General features: G+C 39.0%; 1 protein-coding gene across 2 annotated transcripts in view; it reads left to right on the top strand.

Annotated features, from left to right (window-relative positions):
* Positions 1-23693, top strand: part of arb2a (ARB2 cotranscriptional regulator A) — a 139126-nt gene that overhangs the window by 14200 nt on the left and 101233 nt on the right. For both annotated transcript variants that reach the window (XM_077600198.1, XM_077600197.1), the window contains exon 6: positions 271-462. In XM_077600198.1, coding sequence (XP_077456324.1) covers positions 271-462 — 192 coding nt within the window. The remainder of the gene's footprint in view (positions 1-270; positions 463-23693) is intronic.

Below are 23693 nucleotides of genomic sequence, written 5' to 3'. Positions count from 1 at the left end.
ATGGAGGTGAACGCTGTTGCTTTGTACACTAATGCATTAAATGATACTTTTCCCAATCAAGTCTTTCAGGCACCATGCACCGGAGGTTTGAATGTCTAATCCCCAGCTTGACTATCTTAATTTTAGGAAGTGTGATGATATTTGAAACACTTGTAGAGATCTTAAAAGTAGAACAGGTAATTTTGACGATAAAGTAGAAAAATTTCCTGACATAAGAGCTTTTTTGGCTGCTTTCAAATGCCAATGTTATTCATGATGGGTTTACATCAGGTTGACGCCACTGCGGATGAGCCTTCGAGTTTTATCTACCTAAGCCCCAATGCCTTGTCCAACCCATCCAAACTACTGGTGCTGATCCAGGGAAGTGGTGTTGTGCGAGCTGGTCAGTGGGCCCGCAGACTCATCATCAATCAGGACCTGGACTCTGGAACTCAGGTTCCCTTCATCACCAGAGCCATGGAGGTAGGCCATTTTAAAAATGTTGTTATCAACATCCAATCTGTTTGAACTGGGAGAGAAAGCAATGGATAATTATGTTTTAGTGCAATTTATAGGAATAGACATCCAATCCATTTGAACTGGGAGGAGCTCGCAGCGATCGAACAATTGCTGTCAACTCTACCAAACAAAAATTTAAAATAATATTCGGTTTACACCATTTAGTTTTTTATGAATAAAATAAATTTAAAAAATGAAAAAAATAATACAATGTTATGAAAACGTAAATAAATGAAAATTTGTTGTTATTGAGAGACTACGGAAAAATATTTGAGGAAATTATAGGACAGAAATGTTTCTATAGATTTGTCGACTATAAAAATATTGGTCAATTTATTGATAATCGATTAGTTTTTGAGTAGTTGATTAATCATTGCAATCTAGTTGGCATAGATAATGACCCTGTGAAGGAAACCATGACAACAATGCGGCCTGCGGACAAACATTGAGTTTGATAACCTTGGCTTAAATAGTTATTTATTTGATTTGTGCCACTCCCAAACTCTTAAGGTCATGTATATGTTGTGCGCACCATCTCTATACGCCAATGCCAAGTGTCAAGCTAAGTATAATTTCATTACTTTGGTGTCTGAGGAGACCTCGAACACATTTAGCATGAATGGAGCAACCATTCTCCTCTCTCAGGTCAAATGCCTGGGCGTCCCAATTCTTCAATTTGTATAATATACCTCTGACATCATGATGTTAGCACAATCGTACAAAATTGCAAATGTTTGCTCATTTTCTGTTTTGTTGCTATTCATACGTCATGTTCTAGAGTAGGATTCACCAACTCTGCTCTTTTTTCGGATACCTATCCCGTCTGTTTTACATGTCTATCTCCTCAAACTCACCTGAATCAAATGAACAATTTTTTCAGAAGCCTGATACCATCCTGATTATTTGATTCAGGTGGCACGGGGGAAAAAAAGGGAGATATGGACAACAGACTGGATTGGTGCCCTCGAGGACCGGAGTTGGTCACTCCTGTTCTAGAGAAAGAATAGATTAATTCTTGTGTTAAAATCTATAAGGGGAGGGAATAACAGATTCATTGTTTTCTCCTCCCAAATCATTTCACATGTTTGTGTGCACATGTAAAAGCCAGTAAAAGGGTCGTCTGCCATTATTTTTCTTCCCACCTCTGTGCTCATTTGTCAAACCTGGCCACCTCTACCTGTGTAATTTCATCAGCCTGCTGTTCAAATTGACTTAGGGGAAAATGAGGGATCTTGTTCTCTCACTTCTCATGTGTCCCTCCAAGAATTTCACTACCGTGTAAAGACCATTTCCTGCTGTGTACAACTTCTGGAGATGTTTGTGCCACATGGCTGTTTGTCTGCATGGGATGATTCAGCGACCCGGAGACTGTCTTTGAATTGTGTTTACGCAGGCTAGTATTGCAGTGAAAGGCAACACCGTGCTGCAGAGAGCCAAAGTGACAGGCTAGATATAGAGACCTTGGTAGAGCGCGTCTTGCTCATTCATCATAGTAAACAAGGGATTGTGTTCCTACACTGACAAATCATCACCTAGGCATTTTACCAACAGACATACACTTGTACTGAGGCATTCACTGGATAGACAGTCACACATATTTGTAGTCAATTCATGCTGTCTGGATCTATTAGGGGCATATTTGTGGCTCAGTATATCATGGCATGAAAATTGTGTGGATGCCTTTTGAAGTAAGTGTACAAGAACTGGTAACACTATTCTCTACGATTTGAGAACATGGAGAGCGTAATGTCTCCTAAAATCACAGGTGTGTAGTGTGCAACCCACATTGAGTTTGTCCTTTTCATCTCTTTATTTCATGGCATAAAAATCAGTTGAGAATGATGGCTCTTGACATTAGGCAAGAAACATTGGCAGATATAAATATACCAATATCCAATCCGTCGTGGTCTGATACAGGGTGATAGTCAATCACACTCAAGACCAATTTGGAGTCGCCAGTAGGCCTGAGCCGTGTGTTTTGTCTTCCTCGTCCATGTTCAGACTTTAATAATGTGCTTTATGGTTTCTGTTTGATTATGGCAATTATCTATCTAAAATGCAGTGTTCTATTGTATTTTGCCCAAAATCGTTAGTCAGGTTAAGTTGGTTTCACCATTCAGTCATTCGTTTATGTTTAGCACAGATATGATCGTGTTGTTCTGTTTTTCTTTATAATCACATGACATAAGCTGCTTTGCAATAGGATGTGGTGATAATTACATTGATTTTCCTTCCTTAAAATATTAGTACGCCTTACATATTGTACTTTGTTTTCTTCCTGCAAAGCATTTTGTGGGTACGTCAGACAGGATGACAGAATGCTGTAACGATATACTAAATAACTGAACTGCTAAAGAAACTTACTTTGCTTGGCCTCTCTGGTAAATCATTAATTCGAACATCTTACTATTTTGGATGTTAATTTCCGATGTAATCACAATTGTAAATTATTTTTTAGATCTTTTTAAAAAAATATTTAGATAATGTTGGTTTTACAAACGTTCAGCACCCAGGAAGTATTGCCTCCAGTAGAGCTTTTGTGAAGTTACTCTTGGGAAGTTGATTGGAAATTCAAAGCCTGCAGCAAAGGGTCAAGTTAAGTGCAATGAGAGGGGTTACGTTGGGAATGCTGTTTGGCTTTATGAAACATACCCATATGATTACACACACACACACACTGCCTTAATAGCTCTGCTTTATGTGCACATATCGTTGATTTGTTTCTGTAAGTATGTGACTGCGATTAATTTATCAGAAATTCTTTACCATGTTCCTTGAGTCAACCACTCAGCCTTTTTTCTCTCTAGATGCACCCTTGACTACCAATCGGTATGCGTTGGGTGAGATAACTGATTGCGAAAGGTTGCAAGGCTTTTACACCACACCACACCACATTCAAACCACCATACCACCTACCATATGCTGATTTACAATGATATTCATCAAATTAAAGATTCTTTTCCATTGTACATATGCCCTGTAATATTTTTATGGAGGAAAATATGGTTCCTTCTAGAGTTCTCTGCCATCACGTCTTGCTGATTTTTGAGGATTTTATTCAACCAGAATCTAAAGGTATCTTCTTCGCTTTCTTCTGCCGTTGCTTGTTCGCATCTGTTGTTTGTTTTGTCAAACCATGGTGACTGTGGAGCCATCTGATAAATATCCAAATTTTGTCAGAATATTAATGAGCTCAGATCAGAATTGAAAAAAACAAACATAGGAATTGGAGATTTCGCTCTGCAAGGAAACATCAGAAATATCACTTGTGGGCAAAGAAACCACTGTGTGCAGCCTTATGTTCCACTATCACAACATTTGACACACTAATTAAATGATAGAATCATGTCAAAAGATTTTCCCAAAATAAGTTATCAAGACTCACACAGATGCAAAGCCATTGAAATGATGCAGTATTTTTTTAAGATGAAAATAACAACTTTTCTAACTGTTTGCTTCTGCATATTTGAAACTGATCACATTTTGAAAAGTAAGGATTCCAGCAGAGGGTATGAGTCAGTGGAAAACAGTTGTCAAGATTTGTTGATTTTGTTGTGTGACAAGTTGGAATACAACTACTTTGAAATGGGTCAGAGAGGGAAGTAAAATTGGATTAACTGGATTAAAACTTTGTTTTGCACTTTTTGGTTTATTTTACAACAAAAAGAACTATGGTTTGTGGTGGTCGAATCGAGTTCAGTTTAGTATACCCTGAAGTGGTGGACTTTAAATAAAGCGAACCATGGAGTAATGCCGTGATCCATTCTTCAATGGACAAAAATCAATAAATAACTGATGTCAGCAAATAAATACGCACAAATGTGCATATTCGACGGCATAGTGTTGAGCACAGTGGTGTGCTTGTGACATTTGAAGTCTTTGTGCCGTGTTAGCAAATCATATATTGCTACCTTTTGGCACATAGAAGTGCTGCTAGCCCCATACTCAATTGACAGGTAAGCCAAGCTTACCTCACTGAGTTGGGGAAAGGACTGGAGGAGCGGAATCAGATATGAGGAAAAGGAAGTTGGTCAGGATGCAGGTTTTATGATTGGCTAGAAGACAGGGGAGAAGGAAAAAAGTGAACTATACAGAAAGGATTGAAGCATGAAGAGCGGAATGAGAGGAAGGCGACTGCAAATGGGCTGGGACAGGCAGAGGATAGATGCTTGTATATATAGAGTGAGCCAGTAAGCACAAGTGCAAGCTTCTGACAGCTCCACTACAGGGAGAAGGCCTCTTAATGACAGCTTATTCCTTCATGATTTCAGTTCTTGACAGTCGACAGGTCTGCTTGTTGCACTATGGCAGCTGTATCATTACCTTCTGGCCCTGCCACTGCTCTGCATCTTGAGACAGAGTTGGTAGAGAGACTGAGGGGGTGGATTGTTTTTTTATTTTTTTTATTTTTATGGCTGCTGGGAGTCAGAATAATTAAGGATAGGGTACTCAGGGGTGGGGTCATACTCCTTAATGACTTGACTTTTTGTGCCCACAATGCTCAGTACATAACTCACAATAAAAATAAATTGAACTTAAAGAAAAACGGTTTTATTTCCACAACTATTATTAATAGATTATTTGATGTCCCATTGCCTACGAGTTAATAAGTGCCCTTCTTTTGTTTTAGTCTTCCTCCAAATGCGTAGAAGGGATCCAACCATATGGTCCTTTTGCTGTGAATTTAAATTAGTTTATTACTAGTGGACATTTACTCCATTTGTACTAGTAGAGTGGCAACAAATTAATGAATGTTCATTCACTTGCAGGCCTCCCACTGCAAATGAATTAGACGTACATTGTGGTCCATGGCAGATAATGAGTCTTTTAAATCCACTCATATTTGCTTACCTGTCTGTCTGTAAGCCTTAAAACTTGAGTACCATGGTACTGAATTTGCCCTTACGTTTTCTTTGGTAGTTGTCTTTTATTTCTAATCTTCTCAGCTGCCCTAATTCTCTTATCGGTAACAAGAATGTTTTTTTATTTTTTTTAATATTATACTAACAACTACTGTGCTGTACTACCTCTACTTTTATGAGGTCTCAGTAACAATTTTACCTTTTTTGTTGTTGTTGCAAATGTCCCCTTTATATAACGTAGCTGTTCAGTTTTTCACCTTTTGTGTTGAGGGTGAAAACATTGAATGAAGTGAATTCAAACTTTATGGAATATATAGGGAATTCTATGATCCACACATCATTGGCATAGCCTTGTCTGCAACCTTCTCAACTCCCTCCTTCTCTCACTGGAGACCCCTTTGGAAAGTAAGAGGGGGTGTGTTGTTTTCAGAAGCGTGTCAAAGGCGTTCGGATTTGTATTTGCTGCTTTTCAATGGGAGGGCTGAATGAGGGCAGTGAAGCAGACCAACTCAAACACTCACCAAAAAATCCCTTTTTATGTTCTGTCATGGGACCTTGCTCCACCCCCTTGACATTTTTTTCCCTTTGAACAAGATGATGTCTTTTTCAACACCTTACCTTTTGCTTGTCCCTGTGTCAAACCACGGCCTTGTGCCTATCCCTCACTCCTGTGTCCATCTCTCCAATCACTATTCTCTCCTCCTCAATTCTCATTAGTTGCTCTATTTCCCCCCAAGCTGTAGTCTTGTATGTGTGTGGGGGGGCAATGCGATAACATTGACTGTACAGTGTGTATACAGCCTATCTCGGGGCATCAGGTGGCTACAGAGGCCAGCAGGTATCATTCTATCCAACCAACCACATTTAGCCAGAGGACAATTTCCCTGTGTAGAGGTGCGTGTGGGGGTCAAAAAAAAATCAGACTCACAATGGCCTTGTAAGCAGCCGCACAAGCAACACACATTTACGTAGAGACACACGCGTGCACCTGCAGGTGGAGAGGTCCCAGCACATCCCGCAGCTTAGATCAATGCACTTGACACCTTCAAAGGCGAGTGTGGGGCCTGGACTTGCTCTGGGGTTAAAACCTCTTTTAAATAGCCTCCCGCGGGAAGGCAGCTGTCAATAACCCACCATAATTACCGGGACAAGGCTCGCCAAGGGCTCGGCTGCACGGGCCAAATTAAAAATTGATCACTGAGAGAGAAAACATTATTTTGTTCTGGTATTCCCTATTTTAACAGCATTGCTTCTGCGTATGTGAAATCTCATCAACCCGGCTGTTGATCTTGAGACCTATTTATCTATCTTCATCCTCATCCTCATGTCCAAATGAATAGAATGCATTGCTCTCCTGTTGAAAAAAATATTTGCATATTGAGTGTTTTTTAGCATGTGTGACAGTGTTTCTCTCTCTTGCAATACAAGATAGCAAGAACATGCAGCTAATTATGTACTTTAGGTTTGTGTACATAATGCCTATTTTTGTGTGTTTGTATGTACAATTTGTAGCGGCATATTGATTGTGTGAGTTTTTCTTAACAGGGAGTCTTTGTTTGGTAGTGATAAGAAAATATGTGCATCTTTAGGCTTCCTCTAACCCACAAATGTTTCAGATGCGATGATGAATGTTAGCATGACAATATTTACAATAGTGATTTTTGTTTTGTTTGATATTCATAATATGGCCGGCCAATTGGTGGAGTGGTTAGCATGTTGGCCTCACAGGTCTGGGGTCGAGGGTTCGATCCCAGGTGGGTTCTCACTATGTGGAGTTTGCACGTTCTCCCGAGGCTTGCGTGGGTTTCCTCCGAGTACTCCGGTTTCCTCCCAGATCCCCAAAACAAGCTGGGTAAGCTAATTGAACAAATTGCCTCCAGGTGTGATTGTGAGCATGAATGGTTGTCCGTCTGCTTGTGCCCTGCGATTGGCTGGCCACCAGTTTAGGGTGTCCCCTGCCTGGTTCCCTTAGTTGGCTGGGATAGGCTCCAACAACCACCGTGACCCTTGTGAGTATACTGTATAATTATCACTGGTGTTGATAAGCTTTCTTGGTAGGATTTTTTTTGGGGGGGGGTTAGGGTTAGGCCATTGATGGTGATAGACAAACCTCAGATGCGCTAAAATGTAGAGTTTTTACATAGAGCAGTCGAAAAATTATATTACAACTTAGAACAGTGAATTTAAAGGAACATTCAACAACCTTACTACGTTTCCTGATTTTCTCCCCTATATGTACTTCCAACTTTTGTAACAACTTTAATGCTATTTGGTAAGTTAACTATTTAGCTGCCACTAATGGTGAATGGCCAGTCCGAGTGGATTGGACGTCTATTTCCGTCAATAGCAAAGAAAAGAGATTATGCAATGGCAGCCTTCCCAGCTAAAGTGTATCTAATATTTTAGAGCTATTTTTTATTGGTTTTTGATTGCTTTTTTGAAAATATCTGTAAAACGTGTTTAGTAATTTGCCGGCTAACAACTTAAGAGTTATAGGATGAAACATTTTTCTCTTTACTTTAAATTTTCCCACATTGAAAACTGTTGATTTTGTAATGTGGTGCCAAATATGACAGGGAAACCTGTTAAGCAGCAGCATGTTACAATTTGTGGGCGTCCCTAGTTGACACATATATCACCCAGCATACACTTTGTATGCAGCATAATTGCGAAATGTATGAAGGAATTGTGTCACATTTTTGTTAGTATTTGACAAGATGTTAATGAGCAACTCAACCCCATATAGGGCACTTTTTCTTTCTTTCTTTCTTTCTTTCTTTTTTTTGAAAGCTAGTTTATAAATATCTTATGAATTCTGGAAGTTCCGGAGGTTTCCAGATTAAACTTCAATGAATTATATCCACTTGACCTACACATGATCATGTAGACAGGATGATCATAATATCCTCACAAGGGGTGCTGGAGCCTACCACATCCAAGTTTGGCCAGCCACCTGGGATCGAACCCTCGATCCTAGAACTGTGAGGCCAATGCGCTAATCACTCGTCCACCATGGTTAACAAAGAAAAAAATTGCAATAAAATATTTTCCTAGTCAATATTTAGTTCAACAATATCTTTAAAAAATATTCATTCATTTAAGAGTTGATTATAATAATGGGACTCCAAAGGAAACCAGAATTGCAATGTGGCTTGTGACAAAGATGGGTTGGGTTTGACACCCTTGTTCTCTTAGTGTTATTTGTGATTTTTTTTGTTTTTCTTTGTTTCTTGTAAATTAAATGTGTAAAATCGAAAAAAAAATGTGGAAAAAGTTTGTGGCGTAATGCAATGTCGCCCTCTGAGAGGTATCCTATTAACCAGAAGTTCTTGGAAAAAAAGGATCTGATCTAATCATCGGCGATAATAAGGGAGTTCATGTATATTAACCTTTGAACATTTTCTCTTTTGAAATTGAAATAAAATACATCATTGTGTGTGTGTGTGTGTGTGTGTGTGTGTGTACACTATATAAGGTGGGTAGTAGGTCATTTGAAGCTACAGGCAGCGTATATGTGTCCCAATGGGATGGTCTTGTTTAGTCTTTCCTCCAGAGGGCCCCAGGCTGTGTGTGCTGGATGCCTCTTCACTCTCTCCTTGGGAATGCTTGTCTAGTATGACCAACACACGAAAAAGAAGGGGGAAAAAACGACAAGTACTCGCACATTAAAAATCGAGCACAATCTTTTCCACAATTTGTCAACCTGTGCAGCGGCATGTGTGCACTTTGGGCTAAGCGCTCTTAGGCTTCGTTTCCTTGTAAAGTTGACACGTACCTTCCATCACTGCGGGTTTGTGGAGGTTAAAAGTGCTTAGCTGTGGATGTTCCGGGTGGAAATTGAGTTTTGTGAGGAGCTAGTGGTGAGCAGATAGGTTACCCCCCTTGTGGATCTACACACATACACATTCTTACACAATCAGCCACTGAGCATCTCACGGGTCAAAGTTGAGTCCTGCTGTACACTCGTGCGCTTGGACTGTGTGTGGCACACTTTGATCGATGAGCGGAAACTCAGTACTTAAATAGGGGTTACTGGGGTCCTAGAGGGGCACACGGGGTTTAGAGGCAAACAACACAACAAATCTTTCCGTTAATAGTTTTAGTGTCAGCTCTTTGGTTAGCAATGAAAATGAATGCTTTAAGCAGGCTTTGCGTTTCCCAGGAAATCAGAGGTGCAGAATGAGAGCCTTTTTCAATGCTTAAAGCATTTTCCAGTCTTTTTGCACTCTGGATCATTTTTCCCACATAGCATAAATATAGCTTAATACAACAAATTCATGAGTTGGTTTATATCCTCTTTTCTACATCCATATCCATACACAAATGAGAGCAGGGCCGAGATATTCTGCCTCTTTCATCTATTGAATCCAAGTGTTACAAACATATACTGTGTAATCTTGTAATTTGCAGAAATAAAACTATGCATTACTATACAATATTTTTTCAGGAAAATGCAATTTTAATGAGAGGCCATATATAGTGGCAGCATTAGAAATGAGTAACTCAAATCATTGGGATCAGTACTGCACAAATTTAGTCATTAGCATGTATCTAACATGTATGGAATTGATGCCTATTTGATAAAATTGTATTAATATCTGATGATATCATAAAAGAAATGGTGTGAATCTACATTTGATTTGTGGTTCATTGATAGACAGGTTATTGTTTGTGGTCAATGCTCTTATTTTTTTGTATTTTTTGGTAGTAAACTTCAACTTGGAATCGCAAGAAAAACTTGATTTCTCTTGAGAGTTGCGTTTGTTACCATACAGGGCTGATATCCCTGATATCCCTATTTTTTTGCTTGCAAGGCGAAAGCCACCCCAAAAAAAAGCAAAATGATGGCTCACGTCTTAGTAAACTGTTAAATTAGATCCATCATATTTGAAGGCAGCACTATTGAGTTATGAGTGTTAAGCCCGACCTTCATTGGAAAAATACTCTTATTTTATTTTATTTATGTATTTATCTATTTATTTACTTATCTCTCTATTTATTTATTATTTCCTGCTAGTTGCTTCTATGTTCTTCCTATATAACATTTCATCTCATCATTACCTGATTCAGCCCCAACCAATGCATCCGGTCTGGGATCCTTCCCTCTTTTATATCAGACATGATGGCGGTGATAGGTGTTATTTTCCTGCCGAATCCTGACAGCCTATGCCTTAACCCTCTCAGGAGCACACTATTGCCATGCTTGGCTGACTTGTTTGCGCTGATGTCAAGTTTTAGCAGTTAGCAGGCAGTTACCATATGCCACTGTGCTGCTGTAGCCCCTGATGTCAGTCAGACAAATGACATCCATAGCTCTGAAAACACACAAGATGCAGAAACAAGTACGGTGACAAAACACACACAGGCACTCACACTTTTCTGCAAAAACATACAAAACTCAACAAGATCATATAAAATAGAAACCAGAATAAAAACATAGATCTGTTATCCCAGATAACAACAAGTGGTTTCTAACACTCAGTGTGAATAATAATGTGTTGCGGTCCAGCAATATTATTACTTTGACTAATTTGTTTATAACTGTTTGATGGTTGATCACTTATCAAGGTTACCAAATAGTTCCATGCAGTGGCATGGAAATGTTTTATTTTTCCACGTTGTGGCAAGAAATTGTTTGATTTTCATTTTCATATTCATATATTTTTTATGTTGTTGAAGTTTTTATACAATGGTGTTTTCTAATGTATTTTAGAATTAAGCTAGTGTGCATTAGAGAACTTAAATATATTTTGTACTTTGTGAACATTGTGTAATTTCTTTTGATATTTGTGTTTAGCATTAAAGTTGACCTTGCCTGCATTGTAATAAGCCACCTGAAATCCCTCAACATAAAACACCTCTTGAAGGATTATTTGAAATCAGCAAAGCTGGTCAATTTACATCTGCATATGGTTGATTAAATATCACTGATCATTGAGATTGATTTAAAACAATTTGCAGATGCAGCATTTTTATGTGAAATCTCAGATCAAACATATTTACTCATTAATACTGTCATTAATTTCTAAAAATGTGAAAAAGTCATGATTCTGAGCTACTACAAACAGTACTCTTTTGCAGTAACAAATGCCCAACTTGCAATCACCTTCCTGAACCCTTCATTTTTAAATCCCCTTTTCAACATTTGGTTAAGAGTAACGTAACATTCTCTTATTAGCTGAGTTTTTGCTCTGTATTCTCAAAGGGAAAGTGGCCCTGCAGCTGTTCATTTTGACCTTGCTCAACATTGTTCTTCTCTTTCGCTCGCACTCCTTTCTGAGTTTTTTCTCATCTTTCATTTTTTTTCTTCTCAGTTTCAAAGGTTCCGGTTTGTAGTTCGTCTCATGCACTGCTTCCATAGCTATTCACCCAAAGGGCATGGTCTATTCGAAATAAAAGAATCAAGGGATCATTCTTTCGCGCATAAGTAAGCATTTAATGATCACATGTGCCCTCTTTACATGCGTATGTCATACTTATATGGAAGTATGAAAATGCACTATACTAGCTTATAAGTATCTTAACATTGTCTACTATTTCGGCCAATAGATGTCCAATTCATTTTGCCTGGGAGGCCTGTCATAAATCTATCCCAAAAATGGCAGCTCATGAGTTAAGGCTCTTTACTTCTTTTCCTTTTTATTAACATATGTAGTCAGATATGTAATGACCATATAGGCGATTTTTGGACGTTGCTGATTCTTTAATGTTGTTTTTTGGGGGGGAAGTTTTAGTCAACCTTTACTATGCAGTCATACGAGAAATGGTTCAAGTGGGAAGAGTAGGGGGACGTGAAAGAGTGAAGAGCAATGCCACAGACCCAGTGCTGTGCTTTGGTTGACTGCAATGGCTTGTGGTGACCTAGATGCAACCTCTTTGAAGTCCACAAGCTGATCTCTCCCTCTCTATAGGCTGCAGAGATCTGCTGCATACAGCTTTATTATAGCACCAATGGAAAACGAAGAGATGAATCAAATTCTGAGGTCTTGAAGGTGCCCTAAGCCTTCTTGGCCACCGTCACATTTGTCAGTTTTGTGCCAGTGTTATCACAATGCCAAGCATTATGGTGAGATTTAAAATATTGTATGCGTTTAGCGGCAACGTGTGTGTGTGTGTGTGTGTGTGCGTGTGTTCATCTGGAACACAGAGCCATAATGTCAAGCCAAAACACAGCCTTTATCCTTTACCCCACCACACGAGACAGTGGTGCATTGTCAGGAGACCTGGCCTAGAAAAGCCTGATCGCTCAATATCCACCCCTCCACCCATTTGCCCTCACCATGCTGCCAATGCACAATTTTGACTGTCTATGCACATGTGCTTGACCCATTTCAGTCACTGGTGTCGCCAGCATGCCCCTGGAGAGGGCATACCACACGTTATGGCACAAAACCTTCATGTGTTCTTTGTTTGGTATCAAATGTGGAAGTCAAGACAAAACTAAAGATCACTGTTTTCTATTGGTCTGAATTAATGTTTGCATGATCTGTTATCTGCACACAGGGATGAATGGAATGCATAGTATAAAAATAAACAAATAAACAAAGGGTCATATTAGGTAGATAAAAACTACAGCTTCTCTGTAATCATAATTTTTGTATAGTGGCTTATTACAGGCAGAATAAGAAAGAATTACAGCACTGTTATTGCACATTTTAGTGCTTTCAAGTTTTGGTGGACCTGTCTGCATGAATACCTCTCATAAGGTCTATGGTTGGTGGTAATTACTATTCAGAATGCCTTCTAAAATAACATTGCTATGTCCAAAATGAGCTCAAACATTTGCCTGCAACCGATGTCTTTGCCTATAAAAATGCATTGACAGAGACCCAGCATACACCCAGTTTAAAATATCATATTATAAGCAATCATCTGCTTAGTTGAAATATTGTTTGTTTAAGTGATGTACTACAGGTGTTCCTTAACTTTTTCCATACATATTAACTAGTAGCAATGCCTCAATAAATATTGGGATGCAGTGCATTTCCTGCATTTAAAAGTGATGCTGCATAACATGTGCTCACAATGGGTCAGAATATGACATAGCCGCTGAGTGAACTTGCTCAATTATCCACTGCTGTTGTCCTGTATGCAGCCATCCCTCAAGATGAGGATCTTCCCACCTGCTTCCTATTGACAGCCTTTGTGTGCAGACATACTCTGCTGGGGGCATGTTTGACCTTTCTCTCACTGTGCCTAGCTCGTGCAGAAACACACTTCTCTCCAAGTTCGGTTTCAATGAAAAAAATGAAACAAAAAAAATCTGCTTCACTATTTTCTTCTTGCATTCATGTCTTTGTCTGTTTTCATTTGCTTCTTTTTCCTTCTCTTTGAAGTCAGCCCGGGGCCTCGTGGAGCCTCATCAACCTTTTGCCTTGGCTAGATTGCATACAGGTACCCTCTATGGCTATTTCAAATGACTTAATTAGCTTCTGACGACAGCCCCTTCCCTCCACCCTCACACTTTTATTCTCTCCTGCCTCTGCTTGTCTCCTCTTCTCTTTCTCTGGCGAGAGTGAGGAAATGATTGAGCCCATGTGACGCATTTTGTCCCTCGACGTGTGGTTTCACTTTCTAGGTCATGCTCTGGCTGCGAAGCTGACTGCCTATTACCTCACAGAATAAGATGGCACACAACCAGATACACATTGTGACAGTGGGACGTGTGCGTGCGCACTGCCTCTGGCTCCCTCGTGCAAACGCACACGCCTCATTCTGTTAACTTTGATTGTCACATGTGCAATCTTAAGCTTCAGGCTACTTACACCACCCATCATTCATAATTGATCCTCTTGTCATTGATGCAACATTTATTAAGTACATAGCCAAACAGATTGTTAGCAGACTAGCGGAAATTTGGTGGCTCGCTTTGTTTGCTTGGTGCTTGTAAACCAGCAGAGTTCTTGTTGTTTTGGATCTAGGGTATGTATTCCCAAATATAGGGGTGATCAAGGCTCTGTTCGTTCAGAGATTTTATCGGAGAGACAAAATTGTGAGTGCAGCAACTATGATTTCACCACGTGGGATCAGTTGTGTATGCTCAAAAGGAACATCATCAGACTAGTCTGACACATTGGCAGTCACTACCACAGACCATGTCAGAAGTTTAGTCAATGACAGCTGAATAGTTCCCCATACATGTGTTTTAAGGTTGTCATCTGTCAAGGTCTTGAAAGTTCAGTACAAAAAGTTTGGGCTCCATAAAGCTTGTCTGTAATGAAGTGCCTGAAGGAAGGATATGACCACACGGATGTGATCAGCGCTGGTCATCAATGACTAAATGAGTTCTTGTGCCCTTCAGGTTTGGGAAGAAGATCTCAGGGGGATTGGAAGGCCAATGAGCCTGTAAATTTCTGTCCCTTTGGTCCAGTTCTAACTCACTGAGTGGCTTCAGGCCTGTGTTAAAAACCATGGCCTGCTAAATTAAGTTGGTCTGCCTGTGGCTTCACACACACACACATACACACACACACACATGTGGAACTACAATGAAGTGCAATTACAGCCTCTTGGAGTCTTTCATTCAGTCTTACTCATGTGACTTTGTGCCAATACCCCCCTCTTAATTGGCATTACCTTCACCAATTTCTATTCTATCTGGAGGAATACTGGAGGCCTATTCGCATGCTTCTATTGCTGGAAACTGAGGGGTGGCAAAAGAATTATTCATATTCAGTCAAGGTTGTTTGATAAAAAAGCCATAGAAGTCCACTTTGTAACTTTCCATTTCACTTGTATGTACTCTCAGTACTTCATATTTAGACAACCGTATAGTATCATTAACTGAGTCACCGGCATTGGTATTATATTCTTTTTACTGGGATGGCTTGTATTGACTGATCATCATTCAGTTCCATTGGTGATAATAGATGCCCAATCATTTTTTTCTGGGATGATAGTTGCCAACCCATGCCAGTCAAAATTGATTTAACGTTAATCGCTATTAATGACCACCAATGTCTTAATTTGTGAAATAACATTAAAGCTGATAGAACAGGAGGGACCTTGTTGTGTTTCCTCAGCTTGAGTGTTGTAAGTGGTAAAATATCTAGTGAGAGTGTGTGATAAATGTAAAAATGTATATTTTTTTTATTTAGGCCCACGTATCACCGTCAATCAGTGAGTTAAAGAATGTTTTTATTGAGTATCTTGGCTGGGAATTCTGTTTCTCAAACATTATGGGAACATTTGGTATGTTGAAATAATTTTATATATTGCAATTTTAGTGTAAATATGTTCTCGTACTTAGTAATATTGGTTACTGACGGTTTTATGTGATGTTACCGGAACAGGAGAGATATGATTTTCTCATTGGGCGTTGATGAGCTTCCCTGGATAGTCAGAAAAGGATTGCGCTTTTCTGAGAGCATACATCCAAATAATTTGTTACAAGGTTCAGACAAGAAGTTGTATTGCTCTCCTTCTACTAACTCAGAAGTTGTCAGGTTCTGTCAGGTAGCTTGATCTACATATGCATGTACATCTGCATATCTGCTTTTATGGGTCCCAACATCCTGTCAATCGATCAGAATGTTTTTTTTTTTGGGGTGGGGGGGGGGGGGGGGCGGCTTTATGTTGTTTGTTTAAATGTACATTCATCTTAGACTTAAGTAGGTCTTGGTTGGCGTTCCTTACGCTGTGTGTACACAATCTGTTTACTTAACTATTGTTCCTCTCTGCTTTTTCTTTCTTTCTCTCCCACTTGCCTTCTATAAAATCTCTGTTGCTTGTATTTTCTGCTGACTGCTCTTCAGTTTCCATTTGAAATTAGTAAACGTGTAGCTGAGTTGGACTCTTCGCTGCAGTGGAGTTTTGGTTTCTAGTTACACCAGTTTTAGTTTTCTTGTCTGTTGCACCAGTCTATCCATAGCAGCTACAGCAATTTGAAAGACGTGATGTTTACCTTTTAAGATGAAATGCATTTTTTGGTGCTATTGGTTTTGCACATTCCTTTTAAGTGTTTTATGCAGATCACAAGTGGAGAACAAAGAGAGAATTTTAGAATGGAATTTATGTTACAAGATTCGCCAGAGGCTCTGAATTGAGGAAGTTGCTTGAAAAATTAGGAATCGCTGGTTCTGTGACCTTGTTCCTTTAATAACAGAGAATATGAGAGCATAAGTTATCTTTCTTGACTCAAATTATTTTCAAAATGAATACCAGTTAACAGCCTTTGACAAGTCTCCCAAGGTAACAGCTTACACATACAGCAAACTGCATTTAAATTCACCTTTAATAAAATATGTCTCAGCATTGTTAAATAATAATTTTCTTTTCCACACAGCATCACCCCTCACATAACTTCTTTAAACTGTGTGCTCATTATGGAGACTGTGCTATGGTTTTATAATGCCAGTCCTGAGTCTGTGTGTGATGGCACGAATTGATAGTTTACATACCCAATGCCAAGGGCACCACCAAGGGCTCATGAATGAGAGATGAAAAGAAATAGAAGTGGAGCAGCGGAGGAAGAGATATACCTCCTCCACCCCTCCACCTCCTCATCCATGCAACTGGCTAATTAGGCCTCCGCACTACCATGTCTTAGCTGCAGGGACAGGGTTCAATAGTTCACACACCTACCACTGTGCTACGACCATGGTAACCCAGGATTACCTGACATACTGGCTACCAAAGCCCAGTTGTACAATTATGCGTCTTGTTCAGCACCCAGGAAAGAAGAGTGAGTCCAAAGAACTGCCTGAGAAGATTTAACGCTGTTGTCATTTAAAGTTCTGCCACGTTTCTGCAGGTTTCTCAACTCTACAAACCAACATGGCAATTTAAAATCTAATAAATTATCATCTGAAAGTAAAACCAGTGTTCTGACAAGTTGAGCTCCCTCATCTAAGTAAGCTCCAAAGTGCTACTGAGCATGTGCAATGCTACCCCCCCATGAAGTGTTGGATGGATTTCTGCTTTATAATTAATTATTACGTCTGATTGCAATGTGTTTGATTGGTCACTTGATAAAAATTTAGAAAAAAAAGAAATGAACTACCATTTTGACTCTAACGCTGTTGCTCTTGTCCTTGCTGCCGGTGAGTAATATTTTGAAAGTGTATTTATTTTATAGTGCCTTTTCATCACTAACCAATACAAGCAATAATGTATGCCGAAAACACCTAAATACAATATTAATGAGAATGCGAGATAATGGCTGCACTGGAGTAAGACTATTGTAAGTAAAACAGCTGTTGTAGTTTCTATGTGATTGACAAGGGTAGCCACTCTGCATGCTATACTAACCATCTAACATCGGTATGTTTTACTACTGTTTAACTTTAAAAAAAATTATTGACTACTTGTCACTTGATCAAAGCAGTCGTTATGAAAACATTCTGATTAAAACTGCAAAATAGACTACTTACCGGCTGCTCCACTACCTTCTGTGTGTTCCATTCACTCACTAACAATTTGGATTTTAGTCTGAGCATGGCACATTTAGCTAGCAAGATTTTTCCAAATCAAAACATTTTTCAAGTTTGTCTCTTGGCTTGGCTGCAAGTATATATTAGGATTTCAGTACATTGCATACATTGTAGTAGAGAGTTTTCTTTTTACAGTTTGCTTTAGAAGATGCTGGTATGTCTGATAGAGTTGCACTCACATGGCAGCATATTAAGTCATTGGTTGTTATTGATGGCAATAGATGTCAAATCCATCCACATCTGTCGCTGTCATGAGTTAATTACAAGACTTTGACTTTATCCACCATTTTGTCTTGACTTTTCGGCTCATACTTTACATTTATTTAGAAGCACTTCACTGTGTGTTCTTTTGGGCCGCTCGCTCTCTAGCCTTCTGCTTGTAGCAGAGTGGCGCAGCATCGGATGGTTTAGAATGAAGTTGTCAGGGGCGTGCTGCACTGAGGCTGAGGGGAGGGCCTGCCAGGCAGCCAATAGTGAAGGCACGTCTGTGATCAGCCAAGCATGATAGGAGACCACCCTGCACAGCGAGTGCTGAGGCTCGGCACAGCCCCCAGATCAAAGAGCTGCAACCTGAATACTCGAGCAATTAGAGTGTTGCTCCGTCCTAATGCACAGAAACATAAAATAATGTATGCAGAAAAAATTAAACATTTGAAACAACATTCTTCAATTGCAATGTGAGGCAAGTGGACAAATCAACCATATAGAAGTCAAGGTTGAGTAAATGTCAGTTTTGTTCTTTATGTTCAGTTCTTCTGGTTTCTTTATTTCCGTGCTTAAGATATCTCAAGAAGAACAGTTTAGCTTTGGTGGCTTCTCTAAGTTTCCAAGTGTCTGCTTGTTCTTTTTTTCAGGACAAGTTTGTACTTATTAATGTCTCTATTTCACTCATACGTTTAAAATCATTTGTCCTACCTCCACTATGCCATGTTTCTTATTCTGCAGCATCCCACTCCCAGTTCCCTGTAGATTTGCGTGTACAAGTGTGCAATGCCGGAGGCAGCACTCTTCTATACCCCGCTGACTTCCTGGTGAACTGCTTTGCTGCAGATTAAAATAAAGACAAGTGGAGGAGGCCAGTGGATTTTTTTTGTCAGCGTAAAAATAGGCAATGTTTCCTAGAAAGCCTGATAACAGATGCATGAAGGCGTGTGTTGTTGCATGCTGCATAAAGTCCCTCATGGTTTCACTGATGTTGAAGTGATTGGAGGTCATTGCCTTTCTAGAATGGTGAAGAACCTGCGTTCGCAAGAAAGCTAACTGTTTACTGGGCAATTTAGTTCAGTTAAGGGAAAACTGTTGTTGACATCATAAAAGATGGCGTTAAACAAACACTTGAATGAATATCAGACACATCTGTGATAAATAATACAGACTCAATGTGGTTCGAAATAGACATGGGTTAATCATTTAAAATGTTGGAAATATTGAAAATAATTGAAACGCAAACCAATTATATCACATTTTACTACAAATGTTACTAGGTCATGAATAGAATAGATTGGTTAGAAGCATGTTATTAGTCATCTGTTTGGCTGCTATCGATGGTGATAGACGAAGTACAATTGCTTTAAAAATGAACTGTGTTTGCACTGATTACACAGTAACTTTGGCATATACATCTTACAACACTAAACCTAAAAAACAGGCAGTCAGCCCACATTCAAAAGTCAAAAATATGTTTTTTACATTATTATTCATTTATAAATTAAGTTTCTAATCTTGTCATAATCTCGTCACTTAATCATTTGCCTATGTCTTTGTTGGTTCGTTTACATGAATGAAGACCTGTTTAGTTCCACTCTTAAGCATACTCACTTTTTTTTTATAAAGCATATTCTTTAGTGGGGAAAGGTGCAGACTTAGGATTCGTGTTTTACGTAGCAACCCCCCGTCCACAAATTATAATGAATGGACATCTATCACTGTCAATGGCAGTGAATGAGGTAATATGAGGTCAAAACAGGTTAAAATGCATGGGCGTTAATGCTAAAGGAGTTTTGCTTGCATGTAAAAAAAAAAACATAAAATGGAGAGGTACAGGAAGTGAGAAGGCAGATGTTGTATTGATGGCACGCCGTCCTCCTCTCCTCGGTCCTGAATAATCATGATCCTGAGCTGATGGGATGCTGCTTCAAACAGATGAGGTTAAGCTTGAACTGCAGATGAACTGGAACCTGCATATGAACCAAGGCTGGTGGAAGCCTAGCCCAAGAGCCATCCCGTTTCCCCTAGCCGGGGAATTCCTAAAGCGGATTGATGCAGAAATACAAGAGGGATGGGTTAGCACTTTTGCTTCTTCTCATGTGTGCACATGTTACCAAATTGTTTGGTTTGATGTTGAAAATAATTTGCTTATGTGAGTGTCTTTTTTCATGTGTGTGATGGAAGAAGAGAGAATGGCTTTGGCTGGACTGGCAGGCTTGTAACCGTTTGCTCCAGGCTGGGATGCTATCTTTTGATTTTTTTTTCTTTCTCCTCTTCCCCATCTCTCGCTCCCTAAAACTGTCACTGTCTTCATGTAATCTCTTTGGGGCTTTTATCATCATTTTCTCTGTCTCTGATCTCAGCTTCTCTAAACGTGGGCAACAGATTTTGGGACAGATGTGTGAGCAGCAGGGACTGTTGTGCCACAACACATAGATAGGTGGCAGTATCTCGTCAGGATACATCTCATTTTCCTCACCCACACCTGAGTTATAATACTATCTATTTATCTGTTGAATATGGTATACAGTGTATTTTATACTATGCTCTTCAGTATTGAAAACAATCTTCTTCGTGGTGAATTTTTTCATCCTTTACTCTACCTCCCAATCTTCTTCCAGGCTACCTTTTTAAACACTCTTCCCCCATCTCCCTTGGAACATATGCCCACTTAAATTCTAAAATGCAGCAAGGTTAGCGATCATTAGCGTAACGTGGTGTTATTCATTCTCCTGTGCTTCACGGCAAAGAGTAAGAAATTGTTGCAGTGCATAACCAGCTGGGGCTCAGGAGCATCAACTCTGAAATGATGAGAGGATATAAATGTAGATACGCACACACGGTTTGCCCAGATCAAGGCCGTGGCTCTGAGGGACCAGAGGAGATCAGGAGCAGAGAGCCTATGGAAATAGACGGCTTTGTCATCGAAACACCCACCTCTCATCCCAAGAGACTCACTGCTACGATGCTATCCTCTCCGAGCATTTTTTATTTTCTTCGCCTCTTTCATCCTCATGTTCTCTAATCGGCATCTTGCGCGCAAACACACACACACACACACACACACTAGCATATCTTGTGTACACATTTCTTTCAAGCAAGTGTGCTAAACAGAATTATTTCGAAGAATATAACAGTTTTTGTTTTTATGCTGCATTTTCTATGTATGACTGAACAACAATTCACAGTAAGATATTAGAAATTAGCATTTGTTTTTAGATGACAAATATTTGTTTAAAAAATAAAACCCTGAGAATTATTGAGTAACCAACACAACTAGATAGTGATAAAAAATATTTATAAACATTTTAACGTAATAACTTTTTCTTTCCTTTTTGTAAGCTTCTTAAAACTACTGATTGTTACTACTCAGCGTAAAAATCAATTAAACCACAAGTAGATTTTAGACAAAGCTCAGGATGGAGGTTTTGGCTACCTGAAGTCCTTAAAATACATTTTGTTAAGAGTAAAAGCTATGAATATGTACTTTTGTGACCATCAATTATTCATTTTAATACAATTCTGAAGAAAAAACCACCCCAGACGTCAAAGTAGTCGAGTCTTTCAGTGCATTTAACAATTTATTAAAGCCTCATCATGTATTTCCTTTCATTCTTCTGTTGTGAATTCAAATTAGCTTGGCATTAGTATATGTCCAATCCATTTTAAGTGGGAAGGTTCGTCATGAAATTTGTTCTTTCGCTGCCGTTTCTTCCAATTCACATAGACTGGACATTTATCATCATCATTGGCAGCCAATCCATTTATTCATTCATTTTCTGTACTGTTTGTAACCTCATAAGTGTTGCAGGAGGTGCTGGAGCCAACACCAGCCAACTGTGGGCATCAGGATGGGATACCCTGAATTGGGTGCCAGCCACTCACAAACAATTTAATTCATGGAACATTTATTTTAAATATAAGAAATATCCGTATTCATTTTATTCTATTAAACAGTTTTGTGAAATATAGTATTCGCTAACTGATTAAGTGTCTGTGATGTCACTGGCTGTGACCTTTTACTACTACTACTCATCGTACACCTGTCCTTGATTTCTCGTGAATCAACAAAAATGAAACAAATGCAATTTGGTTTGTCCCTATGCCTGACAAATTTTGATGACTTTAGAACTTCAAATGAACAGAACCAAACTGATGAGATTCTAACCTTAAGCACTAGTCACCACCCAAAGACGGACAGACAACCATTGCACTCATATTCACACCGTCAGGGATTGAGAACTGAACCCACGCAACCTGCATCAAAACTGGTGCTTTTCTCTTTACCTTCATACATACAGTGTTTCCCACCTGACACATGAGAGTCTGCTGTGCCCACGTCGGCCACATGTTTTGTGGGGTCAGCCAAAGGAGTGGGTGAGGTCCAGCATTCTGAGTGCCAGTGGAGGGTCAGCCTAGCATTGAGCGGATGAGGAACAAAACCCAAAGTGTTGGTAGAATGAATGTCAAATGGCTGGAGATGGCCTTGGACTTTGAAGCGTGTATCCTGTAGATTACAATGCTGTTTTCAACACACTACTACACTGTCCGTGACTCATTGACCTCGGGAAGTGTGTGTGTCTGTATGTACTGTATGTGTGTAAAGTCACACGAAATAAGCTAAGTTAATGCGTAATTGCAGCATAAACGTTTCACCCTACTTTCTCATGTGATCTGATTAACACAGAGTTCCATGGCGAATGCATGCGCTTTTCACCTGCACCATGTGTGTGTGTGTTTGTGTCCGCTTCCTTGCATGTGTGTTTCTAAGCTAATAGCCATAAAAGCATTGGGCTGTGGATTACATCTTGTTCAGATAATTATCTTTCCACCAGTCAATTCAAGGTCAGTCTTACAAAACTATTTATTGGCCAGAAAATAACACTTTAGACATGTTGGCTTTCAAAAAGCTCAATTGAAATATAATAGTCTTTTTTGTTTGGTGCAACCATCTTTTTATCTTCTTTTAATTGCTTTCATAATAGTGATACACTAATGTGTTGGAAACAGGTGTGTGTCTCCATCTCGATTAAACCCCTTGAGTAATTTTGACATTTTTGACTTGTACTACTAATTGGTAGGAATACTCAAATTCCAGATTTTAGGATTATCTGATAAGAATTAATAAAATGTGGCATGTAAACATCTTAAGACTTGTTTTTCTCCCTATTTTAAATCTCAGTTGATACTGTAAAATGTGGACAGTGGGTAAATACTAAATTTTACAGTGGATGCATTTAAAACAATACTTTTTGACTTAATACTTACAAAATATGTGTGGAAAAGTCAGTATTTACAGAATTAACAGTACAATCATATAAAATAAAATATATTCTCCCACAAGTTACTGATAACCAGCTGCCAGCCTCTCCCAATTAAAAAAATCAGACATTTATCTTTGTCAATGGCGGCCATTGTGTTAAATGGGCTGTCCAGTCAAAGTAAAAATTTATCAGTTTTTGATTGGGTGATTGTTGTTTAGACTAACAGTCATCATGTGCTTCAAAATGTATTTTAATTTGATTGTTTTATACTAAATATAAAGATAAAAGGTTAAGATAAAGATTGATTACACATCTCTGTAAATATAGTAGTAGTTAATTTGAAACTGAATTTCCATATTTAGCATAATGTATGAAATGATGAATGATATCCACACATTAGTTCACAATGAATCAATGTATCTAAATATATA

The sequence above is a fragment of the Stigmatopora argus genome, chromosome 5 (assembly GCF_051989625.1).
Source record: "Stigmatopora argus isolate UIUO_Sarg chromosome 5, RoL_Sarg_1.0, whole genome shotgun sequence".
In the NCBI taxonomy this organism is placed as follows: domain Eukaryota; kingdom Metazoa; phylum Chordata; class Actinopteri; order Syngnathiformes; family Syngnathidae; genus Stigmatopora; species Stigmatopora argus.
The sequence above is the reverse complement of the archived record's forward strand: the minus strand, read 5'-3'. Positions and strand labels throughout refer to the sequence as shown.